The 25,094-nt window shown below is 38.7% G+C and overlaps 1 protein-coding gene across 2 annotated transcripts in view; it reads right to left on the minus strand.

Annotated features, from left to right (window-relative positions):
* Positions 1-3,536: 3,536 nt before the first annotated feature.
* Positions 3,537-25,094, minus strand: part of NR3C2 (nuclear receptor subfamily 3 group C member 2) — a 250,245-nt gene continuing 228,687 nt past the window's right edge. For both annotated transcript variants that reach the window (XM_050946271.1, XM_050946272.1), the window contains exons 7-9: positions 17,257-17,387; positions 12,253-12,410; positions 3,537-7,231 (exon numbers count right to left, since the gene is read on the minus strand). In XM_050946271.1, coding sequence (XP_050802228.1) covers positions 7,076-7,231; positions 12,253-12,410; positions 17,257-17,387 — 445 coding nt within the window. In that variant the 3' untranslated portion in view covers positions 3,537-7,075. The remainder of the gene's footprint in view (positions 7,232-12,252; positions 12,411-17,256; positions 17,388-25,094) is intronic.

The raw sequence follows: 25,094 nt of genomic DNA on the forward strand, positions 1-25,094 counted from the left end.
GCCCTGCTGTCTGTGTTGTCCTCTCTCTCCATCCATCTTGTGCAGTATTTCAGAAAATCAGTGTTAGGACATCACGCATCAAAGAGGCAAAGACCAGTAAAAGTTAGAAGATACGTAAAGACATACTTTTCCGAAGCACATAATATACATGCCTCTTTTCCTGGAAGCATGGGGCCTAGGGCTCAGCTCTTTGAATCCAGCTCCTTCTTAATGACAATGTTGACTCCAACGACAAGAATAGGGAAAGTCATCTGAGTGTGCTGCTATTTAGCTTTTCAGTGGTTAGCCTGCACCAATTGCCAGTGCTAGAAGGAATCTTGGAGAGCACTTTCCAGGGCCGTCTATACTAATTGTGCTGATCCCCACTGGATGATGAATTGTTCAAGGGATCCTACCCCCATTGGGCAAGTTAACACCACTGCCTCTGAGGCCATTTACTCCCTTCTCCCCAGAGATTTGATTGTAGGTTCGTACACTTAATTGTGGTATGGGGTTTGGGTTCCATGTTGCTTTATTTCAGCTTTGCATCAGCCATTGCAGCCTGGTTGCTGGCTTGCTGCTGTCTCTTCCTCCTTCCCAGAACCATAAGTAAGTAATAGCCCTACTGCCCCTTTGTTTCCCACTCTCTGTCTTTGGTAGCTGAGTGAAGGCCTGCCTTCTCCACTCCAGAGATTCTCCCACTCTCAGGTTTTCAGCACTGCAGCAGTTTTCACTTCTCTTTAGCAGAGCACTGCTGGGTTCTCAGCAGCTGCTTCCTCCCCGTGGTGGTCTAGTGTTGAGCAGAGAAGGATAACAAAAATGATGAGGGGTCTGGAACGGCTTCCGTATGAGGAGACATTAAAAAGACTGGGGCTCTTCAGTCTGGAAAAGAGACGACTAAGGGAGGAGATGATTGAGGTCTATAAAACCATGAAAGGAGTGGAAACAGTGTATAAGGAAGTGTTTACCTCTTCACATAACACAAGAACCAGGGGTCACCCAATGAAATGAACAGGCAGCAGGTTTAAAACAAACATAAGGAAGTATTTCTTCACCCAGCGCAGTCAGGCTGTGGAACTCGCTGCCAAGGGATGTTGTGAAGGCCAAATGTATAACTAGACTACAAAAAGAACTAGATAAGTTCACGGAGGATAGGTCCATCAATAGCTATTAGCCAAGATGGGCAGGGATGCAGGTATTGCTATTTGGGGTCGGGAAGGAATTTTCCTCCAAGGCAGATTGGCAGAAGCCCTGGGGGGTTTTTGCCTTCCTCTGCAGTGTGGGGCATGGGTCACTTGCTGGAGGATTCTCTGCACCTTGAGGTCTTTAAACCACGATTTGAGGACTTCAGTAGCTCAGACATAGGTTAGGGGTTTGTTACAGGAGTGGGTGGGTGAGATTTTGTGGCCTGTGTTGTGCAGGTGGTCGGACTAGATGATCATAATGGTCCCTTCTGATCTTAAAGTCTATAAGCTGGAGCACTGGTATTGCTCCAGCTAGAGTCCTAGTTAGCCTATCCTCCTCTCCTGTCAGGTGGGTGAAAATACTCTCTCACACACACTAACCACCCTTATTTCTTTTACTTCGAGGACAACTCTGGTCTGAGAGGGTCCCAATGACCATGAATCAGATAGAAAAGATGGAATTAGCTTTATGCTCTGCTCTTTTTGTTCTCACCAGCAAGTGTAAGTGCCTGGACCCTAGGTCAAACAATGCATGCAGCAGGAACATCAGTATATGACAGTAATTAAACAAGATTCTCCTCTTGCTCCATTATTCTGCCTTGGCTCTAGAAGGTCAAGCTCAGTAGAAACTTCTGTGCTTAACTCAACTCTACTCAGAGGCCCAAGAAAATCATTCTTCTTACTGCTCTTCATAGCAGGTTTCCCTCTCTGGTGCATTCTAGCTCACATACAGCAGAGGACTCGCTGCAGAGCCGTCAGAACTTGGCTACATAACTGAAATAATAAAATTGGTTGCACTGAAGTAACTAAATATATGAATTACAAATCTGTGTGCACACAGTGGGGGCTCTGTTTTAACATAAATCTATTCTTACTCAATTACGTAATCTCGAAATAGGGCACTCTTCTTTTGGATTAAGTGACCACACCTAGACTAGCACTGAAATAACTAACAGAAAATCAGTCATTCCCCCCTTTAGTTACTGTGTAGACAAGCCCTGCCCTTCCATGCTCGTGCATTGCTCTTGCTTCAGTGTGTGGGTCTCCATAATTTCACCATGCAGATAACTGAGGTCCCCTTAACTCTCAAACGCACTCTCTCTTTGGTACCCTTCCCACCCATGCCTGCTGTCCTGGTCTCAGCTGCGTTGTCTAATTAAACAGCAAGGCTGCAGCTGCCCCAGTGCTGAATTGGGTTAAGACTAACTTACGTATGTGCCATATAATAAACCAGCCAAATATGGCTTGACAGGGTTTTCTGAAACAGTGCTGAATACAGTACATCCTGCTCTACACGTGCATTAAAACAGTGTTCAGCAGCGAGTCACTCTTGTTGATATTAGCAAACAAAATTTACCTTTAGTGACAGTTTAAAAGTAGAGGTAGGGCACTTCCTAGTCACCCAAAATATTAAAAGAATGGAAATTAAGGGGAGAGAATTGTGCATTTCTTTTCCACGTTTGTATTGACCACAATGCCCCAAAACAGTCCATAAAGCTTTATTTCCATCTGAGACAGACACCCAAAACCAGCGCAGAGCTCCTGCACCTCTCGGCTTGGCAGTTCGTATCTCGGGCACCTCGGGGCTTGCCACATCACTTACAAATTAAGCACTGCCAATAACCAACATGTACCCCAACATCATCAAACTGGTTTTCCAAAACACACAACCTTAACAGATCAACACAGCTGACTGTCACACCATCCAAGCATTTGGGGAAGGGGATTGTTATTTTGCCTTACCACTCTTGAGGTCACTATTATTCTTTTCTGCTGAATGAGTTTCAGAGGTGTAGGGCAGGATTAAGATTTCTTGGCACCAAAATGTTTTGGTGCAACTTGATTGCTACTGCTGTCTGAAATTCAGAGGATTAGAGTGCATGCTCCTAGCATTCTGAACTTGTGCAATCAATAGTGCACTGGGAAAAAATTCTAATTACATGGACAATAAAAGTAGCTGTTGTAGGAGAGTAGAGTCCAAGTGAAGATACAGGTAAGAGCCTAACTCCAGCTTTTATTGTGCTAAACCTTTTCATAGGCCATCATTTTGTCTGTCACGTGCTTCACCTTCCGTGTCAAACAGTCTCATGCCAGCTCTCCTGGAAAACACAGTTGCCCAACTTGCTTAAGCAAGTTCCCAAGGTAGGACCTGCTACCCTCCTGGACCACCTGTCCTGTCAACGGGTACTGTGATGTGTGTGTTAGCACCACCACAACCCACCCTTATAAAGAGGCTTGTGAAAAATAGATTTCAATGTGCATGAAGAATGACAAAAATTATGTAACATCGCAATTAATTTCATGTTGTCTAAATAGATTGTTTGGAAGTGAACACAGGCTTGTTTCCAAGGAAATCAATGCACCATCCGCTAGTGAAGATTAAAGTGCAAGGAATACTTGCAATCAAACTATTTTAATCCATGTATATTTGTACAATTTATATTAAAAAAAAAAGTGTACTTGCAGACATTAACAAAGACCAAACAATATTTTCTATTTATTTAAAAAGCTTTAACCATACAGAAGCAAATCCCTAATTATAAATGCATCATTATGCATAGATTTTACTGTTTACACCATAGTGCTGACTGCTTTTATTTTTCATCCAAAAATCTATTTAAACTCCAAGAATTCTTAAACATTCCACTGACCTCAGAACTGCTGTCTATTTTATCAAGTCATTGACCTCCAGCTGAGAACATTGCTCTACAAAAAGAAAGTCAAATCTTTAACAATTAAAAGTGCATTAATTGTAGATTGTTTTAAATTCATAAATGTTTATACAAGTCAGTGAAAACACCACCCTGTGAATTAGCTTGATTGTAAAGTATCTTTTTAATAAGAATCTGATATTGCAAACTTTAGCCTTATTTTATTTTGTGCAACTCAAGAATTGCACAATGTGATCTAGTATTCTTGAAATACCTGCTGCAGTACATTAAAACTATTTTACATTTTTAAATGTGTATACAATGTTCTTGCTGTATATCCCCATTCTTTCCTTGCAACAAAATTATTTAACGCAATCAGCAAAGCCCACTTTTAAAACAGACATTTTGAAATTTCATTGAGTTTGTCTTATATTTTGCAGGAGACAAATGCCTATTTCATTCTAAACAAGTTCAAAATACTTTCATTTCTTTGTTGTAGCTTAAAACAGTATTTTATATTTTTTGCTGTAGATTTGGTTAGTTAAGGTGAGATGGCTATTCTGCTCAAGTGTTCTGGAGAAGAGAATACTGTCTCTTAAAACATCTGTATCCAATCATTTGAATGATTTCTAGCAAAAAAAAAATCAATGAATGGTTTCATAAACACCAGGTGATTAAAGTAAAGGATTTATTGTAATCTTCTTACAGTTGTTTGCAAAGACAGACATACGTTTTTGCATAAAGATATAAATTGCTTTTTAAAACTAATTTAGTGTCTTTTTAATTATATGAAATTTCTGTGAATTATGAATTGTACCAAACCAAGATTAAAAGCAATAAGGTACAAAAATAAGAGCAAACAGACAACAGTTTGTACTGGGACAGGCATTTAACGGTGAAGTTTAGAATATGGCTTTGCTGTTTTAGCCAAGCAAAGTTACTTAGAGATAGAAAAGGAGCTAGTAACTTTGTTAATATAAAAAGCTGCCGCAGACTGTATTCACCCCAAACTTGGCTATTTCTGAAATTCCATTATCAGTATTTAAAGAAAAAAAAAAGTAAATGAAAGGATTTCTGACCATTTCTTTACTGTAAACAACCAGTCTGCATGCTGTGTATTTATCATGTTGGACATGTGGCTTTCATATTGCTGTGCAGGTCAGTTGATTGTATTTAAGGATCTACCTATGAATTAGACTTCCAAAATTGCAAATAATGTATGTATGTATACATTTATATATACCGTCAGATCCCCCTCTCTGAATACAGCCTCTACAGATTACCCATTGCATAAGGCAGGTGTAATTTAAAAAGCAAGACAGAGTCAACACTGCTTGTCATGTGCCAGAAGCACACCTCAGAGTTTTAAATCAGAAAGTGGGGGAGAGGTACATTTATTAGATTACCATTTATAAGAATGCTACATTCTGACTGGTCCAGGGACAGCTGTAGCTCAAAAATGTCACTCTTGCCCAGACAGACAATTTAGGAATCATGACTCGCTGAAAAATGATTCTATTCAAATTAGTATATAACAGTAACAATGATGTTCAGAAAAGCTCATCTGGTCTCTATTCTACTCCAAAATTTTGTATTTATTTACAAATTGTGAAAGTCACCCGATGAAAGGTGCATTTTCATAGCGTTACACTAGAGGACATGGTTTTGAGACAAAAATTGAGAACTAAGATAGAAATATTCACAGTGAAAGTATCTGTTTAGATGTAGGTCTGCTTACATTTTTACATTAATGTTTTGAATTTATAAGTAAAAACCTCACAAGATAATCTGCCACTATCAGTACCATACCATTCATCCTTGCCAATCAAAATATATCTAGTATACTTACTGTAATGATCTCTATGTTCCCTTAACCATAATCGGAATTCACTCTCCTAAATCAGAGGTGACAACTGGACCTTTAAAAGGTTACATGCATTCAATATTAAAAGGAATAACAGCAAATTTGGGAAACTTTAATTTTGAAAAAGGAAAAAAAATCATTTACATCCTATGATTTGCTTTTATCTCCTTGAGTAATCTGGAGTAGAGGGCAGAAACTCACCACATCGTAAAGCTGGCAAAAGCTTTTGAGAGACAGTAATATCTTGTTAAATGAAACCACCATAAAGCTGCAAACACAACATAGTGTAGTTTCCTACAGAAATATGAAGCAGTATTCCTAAAATGAGCTGAAGTCACATATACTTGCAAGCAGTAGACAAAAATGGAGAAAAATGTACCAAAAAATAGGCTTAAATACAACTAAAAAAGGTTGTGTGGTTATTTACAACAGATAGTGTAAAATGGTAAATTAGATATGATGCTAAAAAAGGCACAGCTTTCCCTTTCTTAAATACACTGTAAACGGTTCATTATGCATGCAGAACATTTCACTTTACGAAAAAAAAATACCTTGTTTGTTTAGACAAAGATAGTACTTAAATAGTCTCCAGCAAAATAGAATTCTTTCAAAAATACTTTCCCGTTCATCCTATTAACCATTAAAGATTTTTCTCATTTACAAAAGCTCCTTATACCTTATTTCAGGTCCTTCACAATTTATACATACAGCAATGTACAGTACAGCAAAAGACTGCGAAAAATTATTTGTAAAGCCAGCACAATAGATACTATAAACTGAAACTGAGGCATTTGTTTTAACATCTTATCCTTTTTAATTAAATAGTAAATGGACACTTAACACAGTGTATATCACCTATGATGGATAACATAGGATAACAAATGCCACAGGTGGGGATAACGAGTATTCCACACCAAATGTTCTGTTATTACTTTACACTTCAGGGTTTTTTTGTATATATTTTTACAAGAAAGGAATATTAATGCCCCATATTGACTTTACGTTTTATGTGCAAACCAAGGGGTAAGCTTTAAAAAGTTTGTATTAGTCCTTGAACCCTTTTAAAACAAGCAAACAATACCAGAAACTACATGGCATATTTAAAACTTCCATCTGTTAAAATATCAAAATCAAAGTTATTGACTAGATATGGCTTTTCATCCAGAGGAACAGGAACATTTTCTAAGTGTTGGGAGGAAGGGGGTAATTTTCGAACATCTAGGTCTTGCCAAATCCAGATCAAATGTTTTCCAAACCCTTCACATGATTTTAGACTAGTCAGAGGCTGCTGAACAAGTGTAAATAGCACATTTAAAATGTGGTTTCTTGGGTCCTTCATGGGTGTGGAATAACACAAGGAAACTTAAGGCAAAGTTCTTCTATTAAGACATTTTTCATCACTTCCTGTGAAAGTACAGGGCCTTGGCATTTCCAGACTCCACCTTTGGTAACTGGTCACTGATGATTTCCACCAGCATGGCCGGAAACTCCACTTTCAGTGCCTGAGACTCTCGGAAGGTGTAGAAACAGAATTCTAACAAGTCACTAACAAGCTGAAATGCAAAAAAGCGCAGAGGATTATTAGAAAATGTATCAAATGAATTGTGCCCACAGAGAGACAACAACAGTACTTTGGAATATTACCAAGAAACATCAGCTCTACTGATGGAGCTGGAAGGCTTATGCTAAACTAGCCCCTTTCTTTAACTTACCCCTCTTACAGACCATCATTTAAATTACAGCAACTTGAGATTTAGTGAGGTTTGAATTAAACTAAGGGAATGCAAGCAGCTATATAACATCACAGTGTGCTGAGAATTTGCTGTTACATTTTATCCCATTTCCTCCCGTGAAAGCAGGAGTTTATAATGGAAGTGGTGATACCACCTCTGCTAGAGCTATGTGAACGGTAACACTCTAATTAAGCAGTGTGAATGAAGGCACCACTAATTTCACAAATAGAATCTTGGACAGAAATTATTTATTTTTACAACCATTAATTGTAAAAAAACTATTAAATTACTGAAGAGTTACTTGGATGATAAGGTTTTGCTTGCTTAGCTGCGAGTATATAGAATAAATAATTTCTACTTCCTTCAAAATTCTTATTAGTCACACTCTTGCCAGAGGGAAAAAACAATAGATCACTCCTACCAATTATATGAAGTTGTTGTCTAGCTCACTTTGATAGAATGCAATGAAATGTGGCTTTGTATCTTGGTGTATGACACAAACCTCGCTCCATAAGCACCCCTAAATAAACAAATAAAATAAAACCCAGGTGATGGTGCCTACAGTGTGCATTTTATTATAAAGACAGAATTCATAATATTTACTTCAATGTCACTTAAACCACAGTAAGACATGAAAAGTTGCTATCCGCCTAATAAACTAACCATGCTTGCTTTTAAGAGTGATTTGATAATATACCTGGACAGAGAGTCCCGCATTAATCATTAATGAATAATTGTTATTTCTACCTAATTCATGAACAGGCAATGTGTTTCACAAAAAACACACTGCATTTAAACATTTTTAAGATTAAAGTAGATTCTTGCATCTTTATGTAACAATGATTACTGTCTCAATAACCAGTCTTTGCATCTGCATTCTATATTTAAGATCTTTCAAATTTCATAGATTAATCCCCTATTAACTAAACTTCAGTTTGTCATTATTTATTTTTTCTATGAAACTCTCACCTATATTACTCTTCGAATTCAGAGAAATGAACATCATTCCATCACCAAAGACAACACAGTTATAGTGGACCGCAAGCATGTGTGGCATTTTCATGGTGAATAGTCATCCAGATTTCAGCCTTATAATTTTCACCACAACTTTGTACATTCAGAAGTAACAAAAACTACTTCAGGCTGCAAAGGTGCACATTATCACGCTGAGCCCTTTCCCTGCACTGGCAAGATGAGCCAGTCCTTTCACTTAGAAATCCCTCTCTATCTCTGTCTATGGCATGAAATTTTACAGTCACTCCTTGACTCCTCCCAAAGTTTACCTACCGTATCATTAGGATTAAGACTACATCTATGGAAACCATGATTTCATAATCAACTAGAAAATTAACAAATTCAAATAATTTAAGACAGTTTGGGTAACAGCACAGAGTGAGTAATTTCTCCCTAGGATTAGTTACAATATCAGGGACAAGCAAAAAGCCTTTGTGTTTTCATGTAAAGTAATTCTCCTGTGAATTCATGACACACTGTATTGTACCACCAATATCAGCTTTTTTCAGAGAAGGAAAATCTTTGTTCTCACAGCCTGAGCGTATGGGAAGATCCACTTCAGCTGTACAGTATTCCCTTCAGGAACCATAAATATTAATAATTCAGCAGCATGGTCCTTAAAGAGTTTATTTTTATCAGGCCGAAAATATCAACAAGCAAACAACAGTGCAATACTCATCACACTATGCCAAAGGGTAGGTTCATGTTAGGGTTTAATGACACTGCATCGAAACAAAAGCGCTTAGAACTGAAAGTCTGTTTAAATATCAGTCAGACTGAAACTGAAAACTTCTGTTTTGAGAACTGCTGAAACATATATTAAAGATTGTCATGATACAGCCCTTGCCCTCAAAGCAGACTTGCTCCAGGAGATGTTGAAAATCCAAATGAAAATTTTGATAGCACATGTAATGCATCTGTTTCTTATGTTCCTGCATGCTAGTTGGCTGATCACAAACAAGAACTGGCTCTCGCTCGCTCTCTCTCAAATACCCTGGGTCATCCCTGGGGTCTGAGACTGAATTGTTTACCAATTTGGTTAGGAAATGGAATCAACTAGCTTCACTGCATTATGGTTCTGAACAAACAATGCTGTTTAATGAAATCATTAGAAATTTGCTTATTATGAGAGAATTGTTAAAAAGAAAATGCCTGAAAAAGGGAAATGAGGATTAACTATGTTGGTCCCCACAACACTGATAAAACTTTGTGTGTATGATTGTTTTTATTTGTATTTCAGCTATCTGATGCATAGATCTTCACCTGAGGTGTTCAGGAATGGCTTTGTTCTTCTGTTCTTCAGTTTCGTTTTCTGTGCTTGGAGGTTTTATGAGTCATTGCTTAAAGTTGCTGATATTTTCAAATACTTGCCTACCTGCTCTTCCTTTCTTTTTTCCTTATCTTGGCACTTTTTTGTCTGCACATATGCTCCCCATGTGGATGAAAGGCTGAAAGCACTGCGCAGTGTAAAACCATCTCATTGGTTATTATACTATTCGTATTATTTAAGCCAAATACAGTATCATGCAGTATTCAACTTTCTTATTTTATACAGTCCTTAAAAAAAGAATACTTAAGAATGAGGTTAATAAAAGCAAGTCTTAAGATACAAAGAAACCATATGATTGTGTGGCACTACACCCAGGTAAAGTAAACTCCACAAATAATGACATGCTGCTTTGCTCTAATTAAAAAGCTGGAGGCAGCAGCAGGACTGAATAAGCATGAATTCTACAGAGGTCCCTTCAGGCTTCTGCTGCAAATGCCAATGCTGTATCTGCGCAGAGATACAAACATGGGATTTCAGCTGTGATTAGAGCAGTCACAGGACTAAGTACATTCTGATCCTTTCAAATTACATGGAATGAAAGTTAAAATTATACTGGTGACAGTTGAAAAGTATTGACCTGTACTGAGGATTTTAGCCCCAAAAAAACCAAAACAAAACGCATCTGCATTTCCAGGATAAGACCTGAGAAATTCTACTCTCCGCAGAGCAATTCTCATCTCTTGTCAACATTACTGTAAAATTATTCTCATGTGCTTTGTCTAAATTAATTTATCATTTGGCCAATTTTGATATTGAGATTAGTCTTCCTTTGGATTAACACACATCCTTGGGAACAATCTGAGCCAATTCAAGTAAAAAGTAAACTGTAAGGAGAAAAAAAAGTGCTTGTCTGGTAAGTTACAAACAATAGCAGTGGTGTGCAGACGGCTGTTTGAAAGAGAATACTGACCACAAGACCTTCTTTAAAAATCCCTTATTAACTTGTTTATACTAAAATCAAATGTAATATAATAAAAATGGCATCATCAGTTCTGATCCTTACTGAAAATTCAATAGAATAGCACAGCATTCTGAAGTGAGCTGATCAAAACACTATAGGTTACAATACTAATGCAATGTTTTGGGTGATTACAGTAGAATACTGTATTATTTTAAATAACTGTAGAATTCTGTTAAGCTATTACTTCCCATCCACACAATTCTCCTTTTAAAAAAAAGTACAAAAGAATTACCAAATAAAACACAAACTCTGTATTTCAGAAGACAATTATGTAACTTTCAATGAAATGTATGAAAAATATTACAAAAGCAGGGGCATGGGAGGAATGTATGAACTGCTGTGGAGAGTCATATGTGAACAACTTGTAAATGACTTTCTTTCACCTCCCAGCCCATTAGTTCAAACCAAACAGTAAAACATCCTTCATTGGCACAATGAACAAAACTGATCTCTAAAGAATGAGATATTACTGCAGTACTAATAATATCCTTTTCCTCCTACTGAGATTTTAAATGATTTAATGAACAGAATAATATTTGAAAAATAATTCCGTATGTACATTCTGTAAACACACCTCAAGCTCTCTTACAGATCTGACCTAAACTGCACTGAACTACGTCCACAAAAATGAAAACTAAGACAAGCATGAAAGAGACATTTATATGCAGCTTCTACAATTAGGGCCCAACATTCAACATGCAGCTCACAGCAAAATTATTTTTGTGCCACATCATGACAGAATGAGGGTGTTTGCTTTCTTTTGCTATACAGTTTAAAACAGTTTTTACTGATAGGTAACTGGTGGTTACAAGGTAAACCTCTACATCACAGAATACATTTGAAACAAAATGGAAGGACAGAAATAATTAAAATTCAGTTATGCTGGATCTGAAAACTCAGCAAAACTTCAAGATACCCAAGTTGACTCTAAACCATTAACAAATGTTTTAGAAAGATTGAGTTATGAGATTAGCAGTTGTAACAGGTCACATATGTGTTCAACAGTGAAGTAAACATTTTCTTAACAAACAGTTCTTAAATTACAAAAAGAGTGAAACTCTAATCCAATACCTTGTGTTGTGAACTGACTCAGGGGTGTTCCTTAAGTTTTAACAACACACTGCATATTTCACTAATCTTGCTCTCTGAAAAAACGGTTTACACTATTCATCTGCTGGTATAGGGCCAGATTCCAGTACTTTTACTCATATTGAGTAACACCTGACTCAGCGAATAGTTCTGTTGACTTCAACATTGACTATTGTTGACTATTCGTGGTGTGAGGTACTATTCACACGAATAAAAGTATCAAAACCTGGCCGTTAAAGTTTTTTATTTTCTAATTTTATGTGCAATTTTCCCCTAAATTTGTCCAGAAACTTCTAACAGACACTATAAAAAATGATTGCCTGTTGCTTTCTTGCTGGTTAGTGTAATGAAAAATTACTAGTTTACCTTAAGGGAAAGATTTTTTCTTTAATCCTTCTTAAAGATACCACCCTACATACTATAAGCTCCCTGATGGGTTATACTTACATCGTGCATGGAGTCCAGAAGCTTAGTCAATTGGTAGAATCGCTGCCAGCTTTGTCCAGAGTTACTTGGACATTTAGTTACCATCTTCCTTAGTTCTTTGATGTAATTTGCCCTCATTTCTTCAAATGCAGCTTGGCTTTTGAGGCCATCCTTGGGAACTGCCAGTAAAACGACATCTTCGTATTAATATTTATTTTATTGAATATTCTTATATTATCTACATTCTAAAGTTAATGGTTGAAGGGTTATAGAAGTGTCTTTGTGTTGTGTGGGAGAATCATAAACATTTTCAAACGATACAAGAGTCCTTTCCAGATCTGTGTATGTGGATTAGTATATGCAGAAGGGTTAAGTGGGGCAGGACAGCATCTTGAAAATACAGAACATACTAGCCACCCACTGAAATGATTTTTTCATTTGACCTAAGCACAAAATGATAGCAGAGGGAGCAGGAGTCTCTCTCTAGAATTGAAGACACTACATACCAGCACTTGTCTGCTACACTATACTTGGGGGAGGGGCAATGTATAGCACATACTTGCAATTGCTTTGATATTGTACTGACTCAAATTATAACTGCCAAGTGTGGTAAAGCTACATCAAATAACACATTTCTTAGGCAATCAAACCATGTCGGAAGGTTAGGACATTATTGAGCATGTGTGTGACATCTTAAAGAGAGCCATCATGCTAATGCAGAGCAAGAGTATTTTTTCTAAGTTCACATTCTGCTTAAAGATTTGACCAGATAATATGTCTGCAGTCTCAATGAAAGCTTTCTTCTTAACACTCCTTTAAAATTCTCATCCGTACTAGTGAAGGGCCCGTTTCTGAAATTCTACTGAGCATACGTAGAACCTCAGAGTTATGAACACCTGGGGAATGGAGGTTGTTCAGAACTCTGCAATGTTGGTAACTGAACAAAACTTTATGGTGGTTCTTTCAAAAGTTGACAATGGAACTTGACTTAATACAGCTTTGAAACTTTACTATGCGGAAGAAAAACAGTACTTTTAATCATCTTAATTTAAATGAAACAAGCACAGAAACAGTTTCCTTACCTTGTCAAATATTTTTGAACTTTCCATTTTTTTTTAGTAGTTTACATTTAAGCACTGTATTTGCTTTTCTCTGTTTTTGTCTCTGCTGCTGTCTGATTGCATATTTCTGGTTCCAAATGAGACGTGTGGTTGACTCGTCAGTTCGTGACTCTGAGGTTCTACTGTAGTACTGATTTCTGTGAGCAGTTTGACTGATTTCAGTGGACCTACCATTATTTATTTAGAAACTTCAACCAGATTATTCACTGTAATAGATACTACACCCAGTGGTAAATGTCTGTAGGATCAGACCAAAACTGAATCCTGGACCTGCCCTTGAAAAGGTTACTAGTAACTCTCAACAATGTCAGGATGTTTTAGTATTACTAAGTTGTTTAGATATTGTTGAATCATGAAACAAATGTAAAATCTTGCATGTAGTAACTCAAGTCTGCAACAAGAAAATTAACTACTTCAGGTGCAAAAAGTGAGTTTATTTTCTAATAGTTAACTATGGTAGAGGATTACAGGTTTTTTTAAATGTGTGGATGGCATCTCAACAGAGACTGTTCTGTGGACACCCTCCCTCTTAATCCCATGGTTCACCTTCTCTCCCACTGTGATCACAGAATGTCCATGGGGCTACTTCCAAAATTACTTACATGGAATAGAGTTAGGAATGAATTTAATAGTTTTTTAGGTGCCCACTAAAGTAATTTAGCAGTGGGAAATAAATAAGAGATCTACAATCGTGTGACCAGCAAGCAATCTGTGAAAGACCACCAAGTGCCCTGGGGAGCACAGTATGAGAACCTCTGGTTTAGACAAGCTAACAGGTAATGTGTCAATCTGCAAACCAACATAAATCGGTTTCTTTACACATTTTCGATTGCAATAATAAACTTGAAGGCACATGACATTCAAAGACAGCTAATACAAAACAACCATTGTTTTAAATAGATTTGTGAGCAAAGTCCATATCGAGTGAATAAACACCAATCACCTTTCTTTGTTGGAGATACAAATTTCCTTCAGTAAAAAATAAAATAGTTACAACATGCTATGGGCACTTGCATAAAATGCAAGGACTTAACTATTTCCTCAATATTTACAAATCCATCCAATTAAAAGTAGGAAAATATAACTCCTGCATTCCTAATGGCATTATAAAAATGTGAATTAAAGCCATACTTTTATTTCTGTCAATTTATTTCTTTATTTTACTGTTATATTGGAAAATCATTACATCATCATCTCACCCAGATTATAAAAAGAAGAAATAAAATCACAAATAAAAGGAAGTCAAGCAAAACACCAAATTTTGGAGGTCTGCTGAGTGTTTCTGATTTTACTTATTAAATGCAGAAGGGGTACTGGCAATCATCCAAGATTCATGGGCTGGGGAAAAGCAAGAAAACAACTGAGATGTAATGTGTGGTTTCTTCTACATGTAAATGGAGTGAAACTTCCTTGATGTGGTCATCACAGAAGTTTCAAAGCAAATAGTATGCTACATGTGACATGATTCAATTAAAAAAAAAAAAAAGAAAAAGAAGCATGGTATTTTCTATCACAATATAGTATCAAGGTGAAGTTATTAGAAACTGGAATTATTGCTGATCACAGAAAATATTCTATATGTGTTATCATGACCTTCATTTTCTTTTTATCCAACTTTCTTCCTCCCTATTAAAGTTTCATAATGTAAATAATCAGACTATCCCAAAACTGACACAAAAAATTGTGTAGATTTTCTAAAGACATCATTGTACATTTCAGAATGAACCAAGTAATTTATTTTACCCAACAGGTTCTTGCAATGAACTCCTCAAACCAATTTGTTAATAGTCTAAGAAAAAGGTAGAATAATACATATCTATTTTACTGAAACAACTGCCAACACATTAATTGCTATATGCAATTAAACTATTATTACTTTTCTATAGTTTCTCCCCTTTCGCTGCTAATTACAAAAACAGGAGATCCACTTCTTTATTCTACTCTGTTCTATCATACAGGTTCCTATACCGTACTCACAATCATAGATAGTATCTGAGCATGTTCCAGCAGTGCACTAAGCAGCATAACTAACATCTCTCACTTGTGGTTTGTTCTTTCTCTCCTCTTGTTCCCAGGGAGAGAATTGTCCTGTGTCCCTATTGAGGGGAGGAGAGAGAATGTCGGGTGCTGCTGAGATCCACTTGGCACTGGACCTGGGAGGGGTTCTAGTATGGAGCTGGCTAAGAGCCGAAAGTATGTTGACACTGCAACTGGGAGTGAGCCTCCCACCCCAGGCAGACAGACTTATGCTAGCGGGTTTGAACTAGCATGCTACAAGAGCAGCATGGACATTGTGTCTTGACCTGGAGCTTGGGCTCTCACACCTATGAGGCTGGGAGGGCTTGAGATCCCAATTTCCAGCCCAAGCCACAATGTCCACACTGCTATTTTTAGTGCATGAGCTCAAGCCCAGACCAGGAGGCTTACTCCTAGCTGCCATGTAGACAAACTCGAAGTGGCCTCTGACCCAGGTCAGAGCAGCCCTAGGCTTGCTCTCAGCTGCCAATAACTCACAAGTAGAAATCAGGAAGAGCTCAAGTGCAGTGGTGCTCTGGCCATACCTCATTTTCTCTAGACATGCCCCCTTTATTCCTCTTCCACCAGCTCTGTGCCACATGGGGACCCCCTTGTGATAGGGGCATTCCTGCCTGATGAATTCAGTGAAGTCACAGTGCAGTATCTTGACATCACAAAGCACCAAAGAAAGATATGATAACATAAACAATCCTTTTCTGATGTGACTGAATGAATCAGATAAAAAATGGAGGTTGATTACACAGAAGAAAGTTTCTGTTTGCAAAACAGATGGGAGTCAGCACTGATGGGGAAGGAAACACAGTAAATGTTCATGCTGTTTTAATGTTTGTTTTATAGACATTTGTAATGGAGTTATAGTTCTTTAACTGTTTCTGTTATAAGACAAGAAGTAGATTAAAAAAAGATTAATTATTAAACAATGTTGTCATTAACACTGAGGGCATGTCTAGATTGCCTCACAGTTTGGACTGTGGTGGTGTGAACTAGAGTGTACACCAAAGTGCTACCCTGTAACTTTCCCACATGGACACTGCGGGCATGAACTTAAGGGTCCCAAGTTTGCACCACTGTAGTCCTCTTCAAACAAGGCTACACTCACACCAACCAGGGACCTTTTAAGTTGGTGCCTGCAGTGTCCACACTGGGGAGTTATAGTGCAACACTGCAGTTCACTCCCCTGTAGTCTAAATGGCAGAGGTATGTAGACATGCCCTGTGATGCAATTCTTTATTATAAAAAGTAAGTCTCTGAAACTCTAGCCCCAAATTGACAAAAAAGGAATACAATTTAGTACACTTTCAGTGTAATATATTATAGCATACTACACACTCAGTTACTTGATACTAACACTAGACTCATTTTGTCAAGGACCTGCACGTTTTGATCCTGATGATGCTTTTAAGTCACTTGTGTTGAGGACAATGTATACTCAGTGAGTCAGAATTCCTCCCAGTTCCCCAGCATGCAGGGGAGCAGGTCTTCTGCTACTTCTTTTCATGAGAAGCAGCATGCTCCCTTGGTGTGCTTGGCCAGGTCTGTTGGTTCATGCATAGAGGGATAGGGCTATGGCCTTGCTTCCTTTACACTCCCTGCAGGATATATGACATCCTGAACAGAAAGAGCAGTCCCTGCTGTAATGAGGAGCAGGAACTGCAGTTGTGCTCTGAGGCTGTGCAGCAGGGATGCTCAGATTCCTTGTTTCCACCCCTTCTCTTGTAAACATATGAACCTTCCAGGACAAAATTTGCCTCCTCTTTTGTTACTCTTGTAGTTAAATGCCTTGTATCATTTTGTGAAGTACAGGTGCTAAATCAATATGCCATCTAACAATTAGCAAGTACGCTGGTAACAATAGGAGCTAACCTACCTGTGCTTAACAGCAGCAAGACTTTCATTATGGTATATTCTTCAAAGCTAATCTGCAAGCGAACAAACTGCAAGCTGATCTGGTGCATTCCCTGGCACAGTTCAAACATTGCAGACTGGCGCATCCTCTCCCTGCAAAGGAAAAACAGAACAGCAGCATGTGAGAATGCAAATACATAACAACATCCACAATGGCAACTCACGCATCAGGAAAGTCAAAGTACAACCTTCCAGTGAAACGCAGCCAACAGAGAACTTCAATAAAGCTTGCAGCTCCTTCTTGTTTAGCAACAGATTTATGGCCTACAGAGACTGTATGTGCTTCATCTTATTGTGAGTGGCAACCTCTTCTATGTGCTCCAGAAATGAGAAAATACAGAATGCAGCCACTTTAAAACTAGCTGACCTTTCCAAATTCTAATCACTGTATTCTGGCCTTGGAGGACCCAGAACAGAGTCCTTTTAAGCTGAGAGGCCCGTCATGACCTAGGCTCATAAGTCAATTTCCTGGAACCAGGAATTTTCGTTAACTGGGCTTACTATAGGTAAGCTGGGGTAATACTATATTAGTGGGAAAAAGCTACAGAAATAAAGATAAATATCATTTGAAAACAAATTTGAGATTTAAGTTTTGAAGCTATTAGTAATAACAGACTAAGTAAAAAAAAAAAATTGCAAAATAAGGTTGTCAGTGTCCTTTCAATTTTTTTCTGGCTGAAGGCAACATTGACAAGACAGTGTTCCAAAGGAGATGTATGGGCTGCGATATCTAAGCCCACATTGTGTAATGTTTTGAATCACCTACACAACTGTGTTCACTGTATAGCAGGGAATTGGCTAAGTGTGCAAGTATAGTGTGAGGGGAAGAAAGATGGTAACAAGAGGAAAGATAAAGTATATGGTCAGTTTTACACAAAAATGAGGGGAAGTCAAGAGAGATTCTTTCAGCATACTGGCAGACATCTTGACTTTGACATCATCATTCTGGATGGTGTTCTATTGTAAAAATACAGCCAGCAGTTTTAGGAAAGGAATGAGAAATGAGGCAAGTGGCTTATAAAAATAAAATTAAATGCATGACTGCATGTTATCTCCTTCAAATCACTGTCATATACTACAAAGGAGTTAGCAGCTTAATGCTGTGGATAGACATCTGGGTATTAAAGAGGATATCAGGACTAAATAATAGTGCATCAGCTATTCTAGATTTCTGCTAGCTTTAGCATTTGTCCACCCCAAATAACTTCTGTTTCAAAAGCTGTTCTAACTATTTTCCTGGCAACACAGAAGGTCAAGCTACACAGATAAATGTGTGCTACAATAAAAGTGAATCTGATAAACTTAAATAACTAGTAGATAATTTATGTTAGAGTTTAGTATAATTCATTGAACTGCCTAAAGGAAACGATTTTTAAAGTGAACAAGGAACTTTTAGGTATTTAGTCAAACTGCTGCAGTTCTGCTATATTGGAATACCAGTGGCTGACAAAGTATATATATTTATGATGCCTTTATAAAGAAGAAAATGCCTTTTTGTAATCCTATGAGACGATCTGAAATGAGGAAGTTTATACAAACAAAACTCTTATTAACCAATTTTTTTTTCTATTTTAAGAGAAGTTACATAACAATATGTCAGCATACCAGACCATATTAGAGATAAAAATTTTGAGGTCATAGTTTAAAACAAACAAATTATACTTTCTCTTCATATCGCCAAGTAACTCTTTTCTTAGGCCATCTCAGACTAAACTACCCTGTATTAAAATTTCAGACAGCACTAATTAGAACTTTGCTGTGTTTAAGATGCAATAGCAAGACAAAAGAAAGTGAACAGCCATGAGGACCTGGATTGCTTGCCTCACTTGTAAAATTAGAACATAATATAGGTGTACAATAGAGCACTATAATTGTTCAATGATCACTAGCCACTTCTTATTGATCAGCAACACTTTTCTGTACTTACTCAAAATACTTATTCAATTAATACAGGGGCTGGATTAAGTTCAACTAATTATTTTTACCAAGCAAAATGACTTTTCAAACATACAAACTGGCTGGTGAAAGAGAAGAATCATAATGTATGCAAACAAAGACTTATTAAATCTTCCTGGTGTTTTCTCTCTTTCCTTAGCAGATTTTCTTTTCTTCTGAATGCAAAGAAAATGTTCTCCCTCTACATTTTCTCCTCTTTTCCACCCTCTTCCTGAGATTTTGTAAAGCCTTCTAGCTTAGTTACAAGTAGTCATGCCATGTTATTTTTAATTTGCCATGATCCATCATGGACTAAGGATATGAAAAGGAACAGGAAAATCAAAAGGAAACATTTCCAACACTTCGAACACTGACTAGAATATTCTTAGACTTTCTTACTAGAAAAACTAACGAGATCAACAGTTATTATTTATTAAGTACTGAAAGTACAAAACATGGAAAAAGACATAGTCACTGCCTCAAACAGCTTACAATCTAAGGCTGCAATGTTTTACTCTGATTGAATATAACTTATTCACACAGCAGCCCCTATGACTTGAATTGGACTATTCATGCGAATAAGCTTGACACACAAGTAAGGATGTGCAAAATCAAGGTACAGAATATTAAATTGACATAAACAGACATTTTGAAAACTATGGCATAATCGGTCTACATTCTAACATTTCCTCTTTTAGTATTGCAGTAATGGTTGAATCCTGATTCTCTGAGTCATTCCACCTTGCTCATGGGAGTCTGGAGACAGTTAAACTACTACTGCACCAGGATGTACATCAAGTATCTCAGCACCTATAGTGATTACGCTTTAAAACTTTTCTGGTTTGCCTTAGATAGGCAATATTTCCTATATTTTCCTTCAGTCTTATAAGGAATACTTAACAAATGCTGTAAATACTAAGTTAATGTTATTAAGTCACCAAACGCAATTAGGAATTTAAGGATGCTCATTCTATTCCACGATGCCACAGAGCAATCCATAACTCTTTGGGGCTGTGGCATGCCACAGTTTGTGCATCAACCCAGGAAAGCTCTGCATCAAGCTTCTGCAGAGGAGCAGTGGGCAAAGGGAGAAATGAGGAAAAATGGTCCTTTGCCATCTGCCCACCCAGAAGATCCACAGGACAAGGTAGAAATTTGCATAGAATAGGAAAAAATGGGCCCAGTTCTGCCTTCACATACATAGGTGCAACCTCTGCGTGAAGTCGATGGAAGATCTGCATGTGTATCTAGGGGAACATTTTATTTATTTTTTACTGTATTAATGTGCCTGTGCAAAATATAAAATCACAGATAATTTAAATCTAAAATAAAACAATACCATTTGAAAATCCAGTCCAGAACTAAATCCCCCACCCCCAAACCATATCATCAGGCAAAAAGCTGGGTAAATAGAGCCCCAAGGCCTAACAAACTGTTTATTTTGCACTAGTAGGAAAATAATATGCCCTACATCCTCTTCTGTCCACATCTAGGGACTGTTTTTGTCCAAATCAATCTCCATTGTTGTGATAAGGCAAAAAGAGTAACGCAGTCCCCTAAGGTAGCCATGGCCAAAAATACATAGGGATTTGTAGTTCAAAATCTACACCTTGAATTGCAATTCAAAATGAACTGGAAACCAATGTAGCTGAAATAACAAACGGCAAACAGAAAAGTGAGCATTACTGCATATTCTGCACTAACTCAAGTTCCTAATTGGAGCCCCAAGAAAAGCTCATTGCAGAAATGCAATGTGCAGGTGACGACAACATGGGTTAAAGTTGTGAAGTCAGCTTCCAGAAGGAACAGTTAAAAATCTCCCTGTCAAATTATTATGAAAAAAGCATTCCTGGCTACTAATGCTACTTGGGAATTTTATTGTCTCTCAGTTATGTATCTGACAATATTATTTAGATTAGACAAAACTAGAGAAGCATCTGAGGAACCAGCAGGAGGCACTAACAAAGCTCAGTGACTGGCAAGAACAATAGCTAATGAAATTCAGTGTGTCTAAGGTTAGGGAATATTCTGGAACCACTGATAAAATTATTTCTATCTATTCATATACATACCCGTGTTCTAAATTAACTAACTAGTGATGAACTGCCAAAATGTTAATAACCGGTTCCCTACCGGGTCTTCGGTAGCACGTCCTTCACTCGCTCTGGGTTTTCAGCGGCACTTCAGCTAAGTGCTGACCCGTTAGGGAACCGGTTATTAAGCATCAACCAGTGAGTACAAGCCCAAGACCCCCCATCCTAACTGCCCCCCCAGAATCCCACCCTCTACCCAACTCGCCCCGCTCCCTGTCCCCTGACTGCCCTGACCCCATCCACCACCACCCAAACAGACCACCGCAACACCCATTCCTACTCAACCCCCCTGTTCCCCACCCCCCCAGAAATTCCGCCCACTCCAACCGCTCCCCACCCCTTATCCAACCCCTCCTCCCAGCCCCGGCCTGGTCCCCTTACCATACTGCTCAGGGGAGTGTGTATGGATGCCGTGTGGCCTGCTGGAGCTCGCAGCCCCACCCCCTTACCTTGCTGCTCAAAGCGGCAGGAGCTGCAGAGTTGTCCAGGAGCAGTCCAGAGCGCTGGCACTGAGCTCTGCAAGAGGGAGAAAGGCGAGGGAGTGGCCAGGGGAGCCTCCCCAGCTGGGAACTCAAGGGCCAGACAGGACAGTTCCGTGGGCCGGAGTTTGCCCACCCCTTTAACAATCGGTTCTAAACTGGCTTCTAAATTTAACAACTGGTTTGTGCAAACTGGTACGAACAGGCTCCAGCTCACCACTGACTGTAACCCTACAGGTAAAAGAGGAAGGGTTCAGGATTTCATGACCACCAACACACCCATAAGATTATACCTGGTGCTGAATGCTCAGCTCATGCAGCTGGTCACACTCTAGATCTGGTGTGCAGATTAAGGTGAGAGAACTAGGTATTATACTGTAGGTTTCTGTGTTGCATTTAAGGTGCTGGCTCTAACCTATAAATCATTCAATGGCTGGGACCTTCCTACTTGACAAGCTACCTGTCCCCGTGCTATACTGCTGCAGTCAGTCAGCTGAGGCCCTTCTGTTCAAAAGACAAGGTGTAATGGGTAGAGCATTCTCCAGACTTGCCCTCAGTTTTGGAATTCACTCACCCCTAGTCTGAAATTGCCCAAAACTGAATTAATAGTATTGAAAAGGGACTGAATTCTCCTTTTTATCCACTCTCCTAATACACAAATAAAGAGACAATGATATTAAAAGGTAACATTTAAATATTATAAAATGAAATACATTTTTACACAGTGCATATTAACCAGCCATAAGACACCTCTGAGGCCAAGAGCTTAGTAGGTTTTTTTTTAAAAACAGATTTGTATGAATAATTAACTCATTATTAAGTAATAATTAACATTTACTAAGATGAAAGTTTTGTAAAGGAAGTAACTTCTCATGCTTCAGGACATCAACCAACCACTAACTGCCTGGGCCAGCAAGAAACTTGAAATTCACCTACAAATGCCATGAAGTCAGATAAATATACTGATCCATATACACATAAATTGTAGATTAGAATAGATGCAGGATCCTTCACAATTTTAGCTTGACTTGCTTATACACAAGAAATGGACCATGCTGTAATATCCCAGACTTTACATCTAACACCACAAGCCACATCATTATGTATGAGTGAATGAAACATCTTGTGCTCAATGCTGTCTCTGGTTTCTTATTCCTCTACCCTCTCACCACCTTTAACAGAGGAGGACCTTTTGACTGGACAGCAGGAAATGAAAGAAGTCCAAACCTCATGAGTGCCAGGAATGGGCGAGGGGTACTCCCCTGTATTCCTTATCTCCCTTTGGTTCTCCGTTTAGTCATTGGCTGGGTAAGAGGGGAAAGGACCAGGTGACTGGCTTCCAGGTGCCCCCCACTACCTATTTAAAGTTGACCAGACTTTTCAAAAGCCTCTTAGGGATGTCTACACTGCAACACGAAGTCTCAGAGCTTGGGTCAACTGACTTGGGCTCACAGGGCTACAAATAGCAGTGTAGATGTTCCTGCTTGGGCTGCAGCCTCAAACCTGGTGACGGGGGAAGAGTCTTGGAGTCCAGGCTCCAGCCCAAATGTCTACACCACTATTTTTAGCCTCGCAGCACAAGTCCTGCAACCTCGAGTCAATTGACCTGGGCTCTGAGACGTGGTGTAACGGGTTTGTCTTTGCAGCGTACATGTACCTTTACTCTCCAGTTAGCTGCCCCACCCTCCCTTCCCTTAGTTGAAGATTAGAAGTTGTGAGGCTTATGATATTGTGGGTTTGACCAATCATCTGTTTCTTCCCCACTGGGCCAAACTGGCATATGGTCCAGTGGGATTTTTCACCTTCCTTCCAACCTTCTGGCACCACAACTGGATTAAAAACAATAGGATTCAAGGTTCATATAAAATGCAACTTGCCACCAGTGTCCAGGGCAGGTAAAGGCTAAAAGGGCCAGATCCCAGAGATAAATAAAACCAGCAATTTCAGAGCCGGACCCTACGCCCATGGGAGGAAGGAGACTTTACAGACTGAGGTTCCCCACTTCCAGCCTCTGACATTCCACCCCCCTGGTGTGTCCTTTGGGGGACTGCGTACAACAGAACTGAGTCTAGGGTAGACTCTCTTATGAGTTATAGTTTGGTTTGTGGTTAAAGTCCTGTGATCTGCATTGGAACCAATTACATGATTAGTATTTGAAAGCAGGAAAAGGGCAGTGTAGTGCTCCTCACCGAGGTGTAATTAATACTCATTTAAACCCACCCCATGTGTCTATCAGACGTTTGGCCTGGTCAACATCAAAGAGCATATTGAAACAGTTTGTACCTTTATTAGCATAAAAATTATCTGATTCTAAGCATAGATTGTTACAGTTGTTTTTTGTTTTGGGGCTGGGTTTTTTTACATATTCTTTCTGGTTCTGTCATTAGTGTTTTTCTTTTATTGATGTATGTTTGCTTAAAGCAGAGGCATTTATTAGTTGTGATCTCAATTATTCATTATTGTTATTATTTATCTAGTCTCCTATCCATACTGTGTGCAAATACAGACTTCTTTAGTTTACTTCCAGGAATTACTTGCAGATGTTTTGACATGGATGAGCTGAGGATAATGTTGCACAAAAAGCTAGTTGCCAAATAGAGAAACAATGTGAGTAAGGTAATATATTTTATTGGACCAATTTCTGTTGGTAAGAGAGACAAGTTTTGAGCTACACAGAGCAATTCTTCAGATCTGGGAAAGGTACTGGGTACAGTTTTTAAAGGATGCCTTTTTCTTGCTAACTGCTTCTTCTACTTCATTTTTTAGTCATTGTGGCACTTTTTTGGTCCTCTAACTATGTTTTTTAATTAGCGGCATACATTCAATGTGAGCTTCTATTACGATGTTTTTAAAAGTTTCCATGCAGCTTGCAGGCTTTTTTACTTTTGTGACTGCATTTTTTAATTTCTGTTTAACTAGCTTCCTCATTTTTTACTCCTGGGGGAATTCTGTGTCATTGCGCAAACGCCCCCATAGAATAATTGATTCTGACAAGAAGGTGAGGGGAAGCCATGAGAGGGGTCACACTGCATTTACACCTTTCACCTATCAGGCTGATGTGGCACCAGAAGAGAGGGCAGTTGGCAGTAAGGCTAGAGAAGCCAGTCGTGGAGAAGGAGGAGGCAGAAGCTGCCTTCCTCACAGATCCCTGCCCATGGGGCCAGGTGAAGAGGCAAAGGATATCGGGTGATGAACAGAGTATGCCACACAGGGCTGCTGCGGGGTCTCGCAGACTCAGGTTGAGAAGGTCTAGTCGTGGGAGCATAGGAGTTAGTGGGGTGACAACACTGAGC

This window comes from Gopherus flavomarginatus, chromosome 3 (genome assembly GCF_025201925.1).
Source record: "Gopherus flavomarginatus isolate rGopFla2 chromosome 3, rGopFla2.mat.asm, whole genome shotgun sequence".
NCBI lineage: Eukaryota > Metazoa > Chordata > Testudines > Testudinidae > Gopherus > Gopherus flavomarginatus.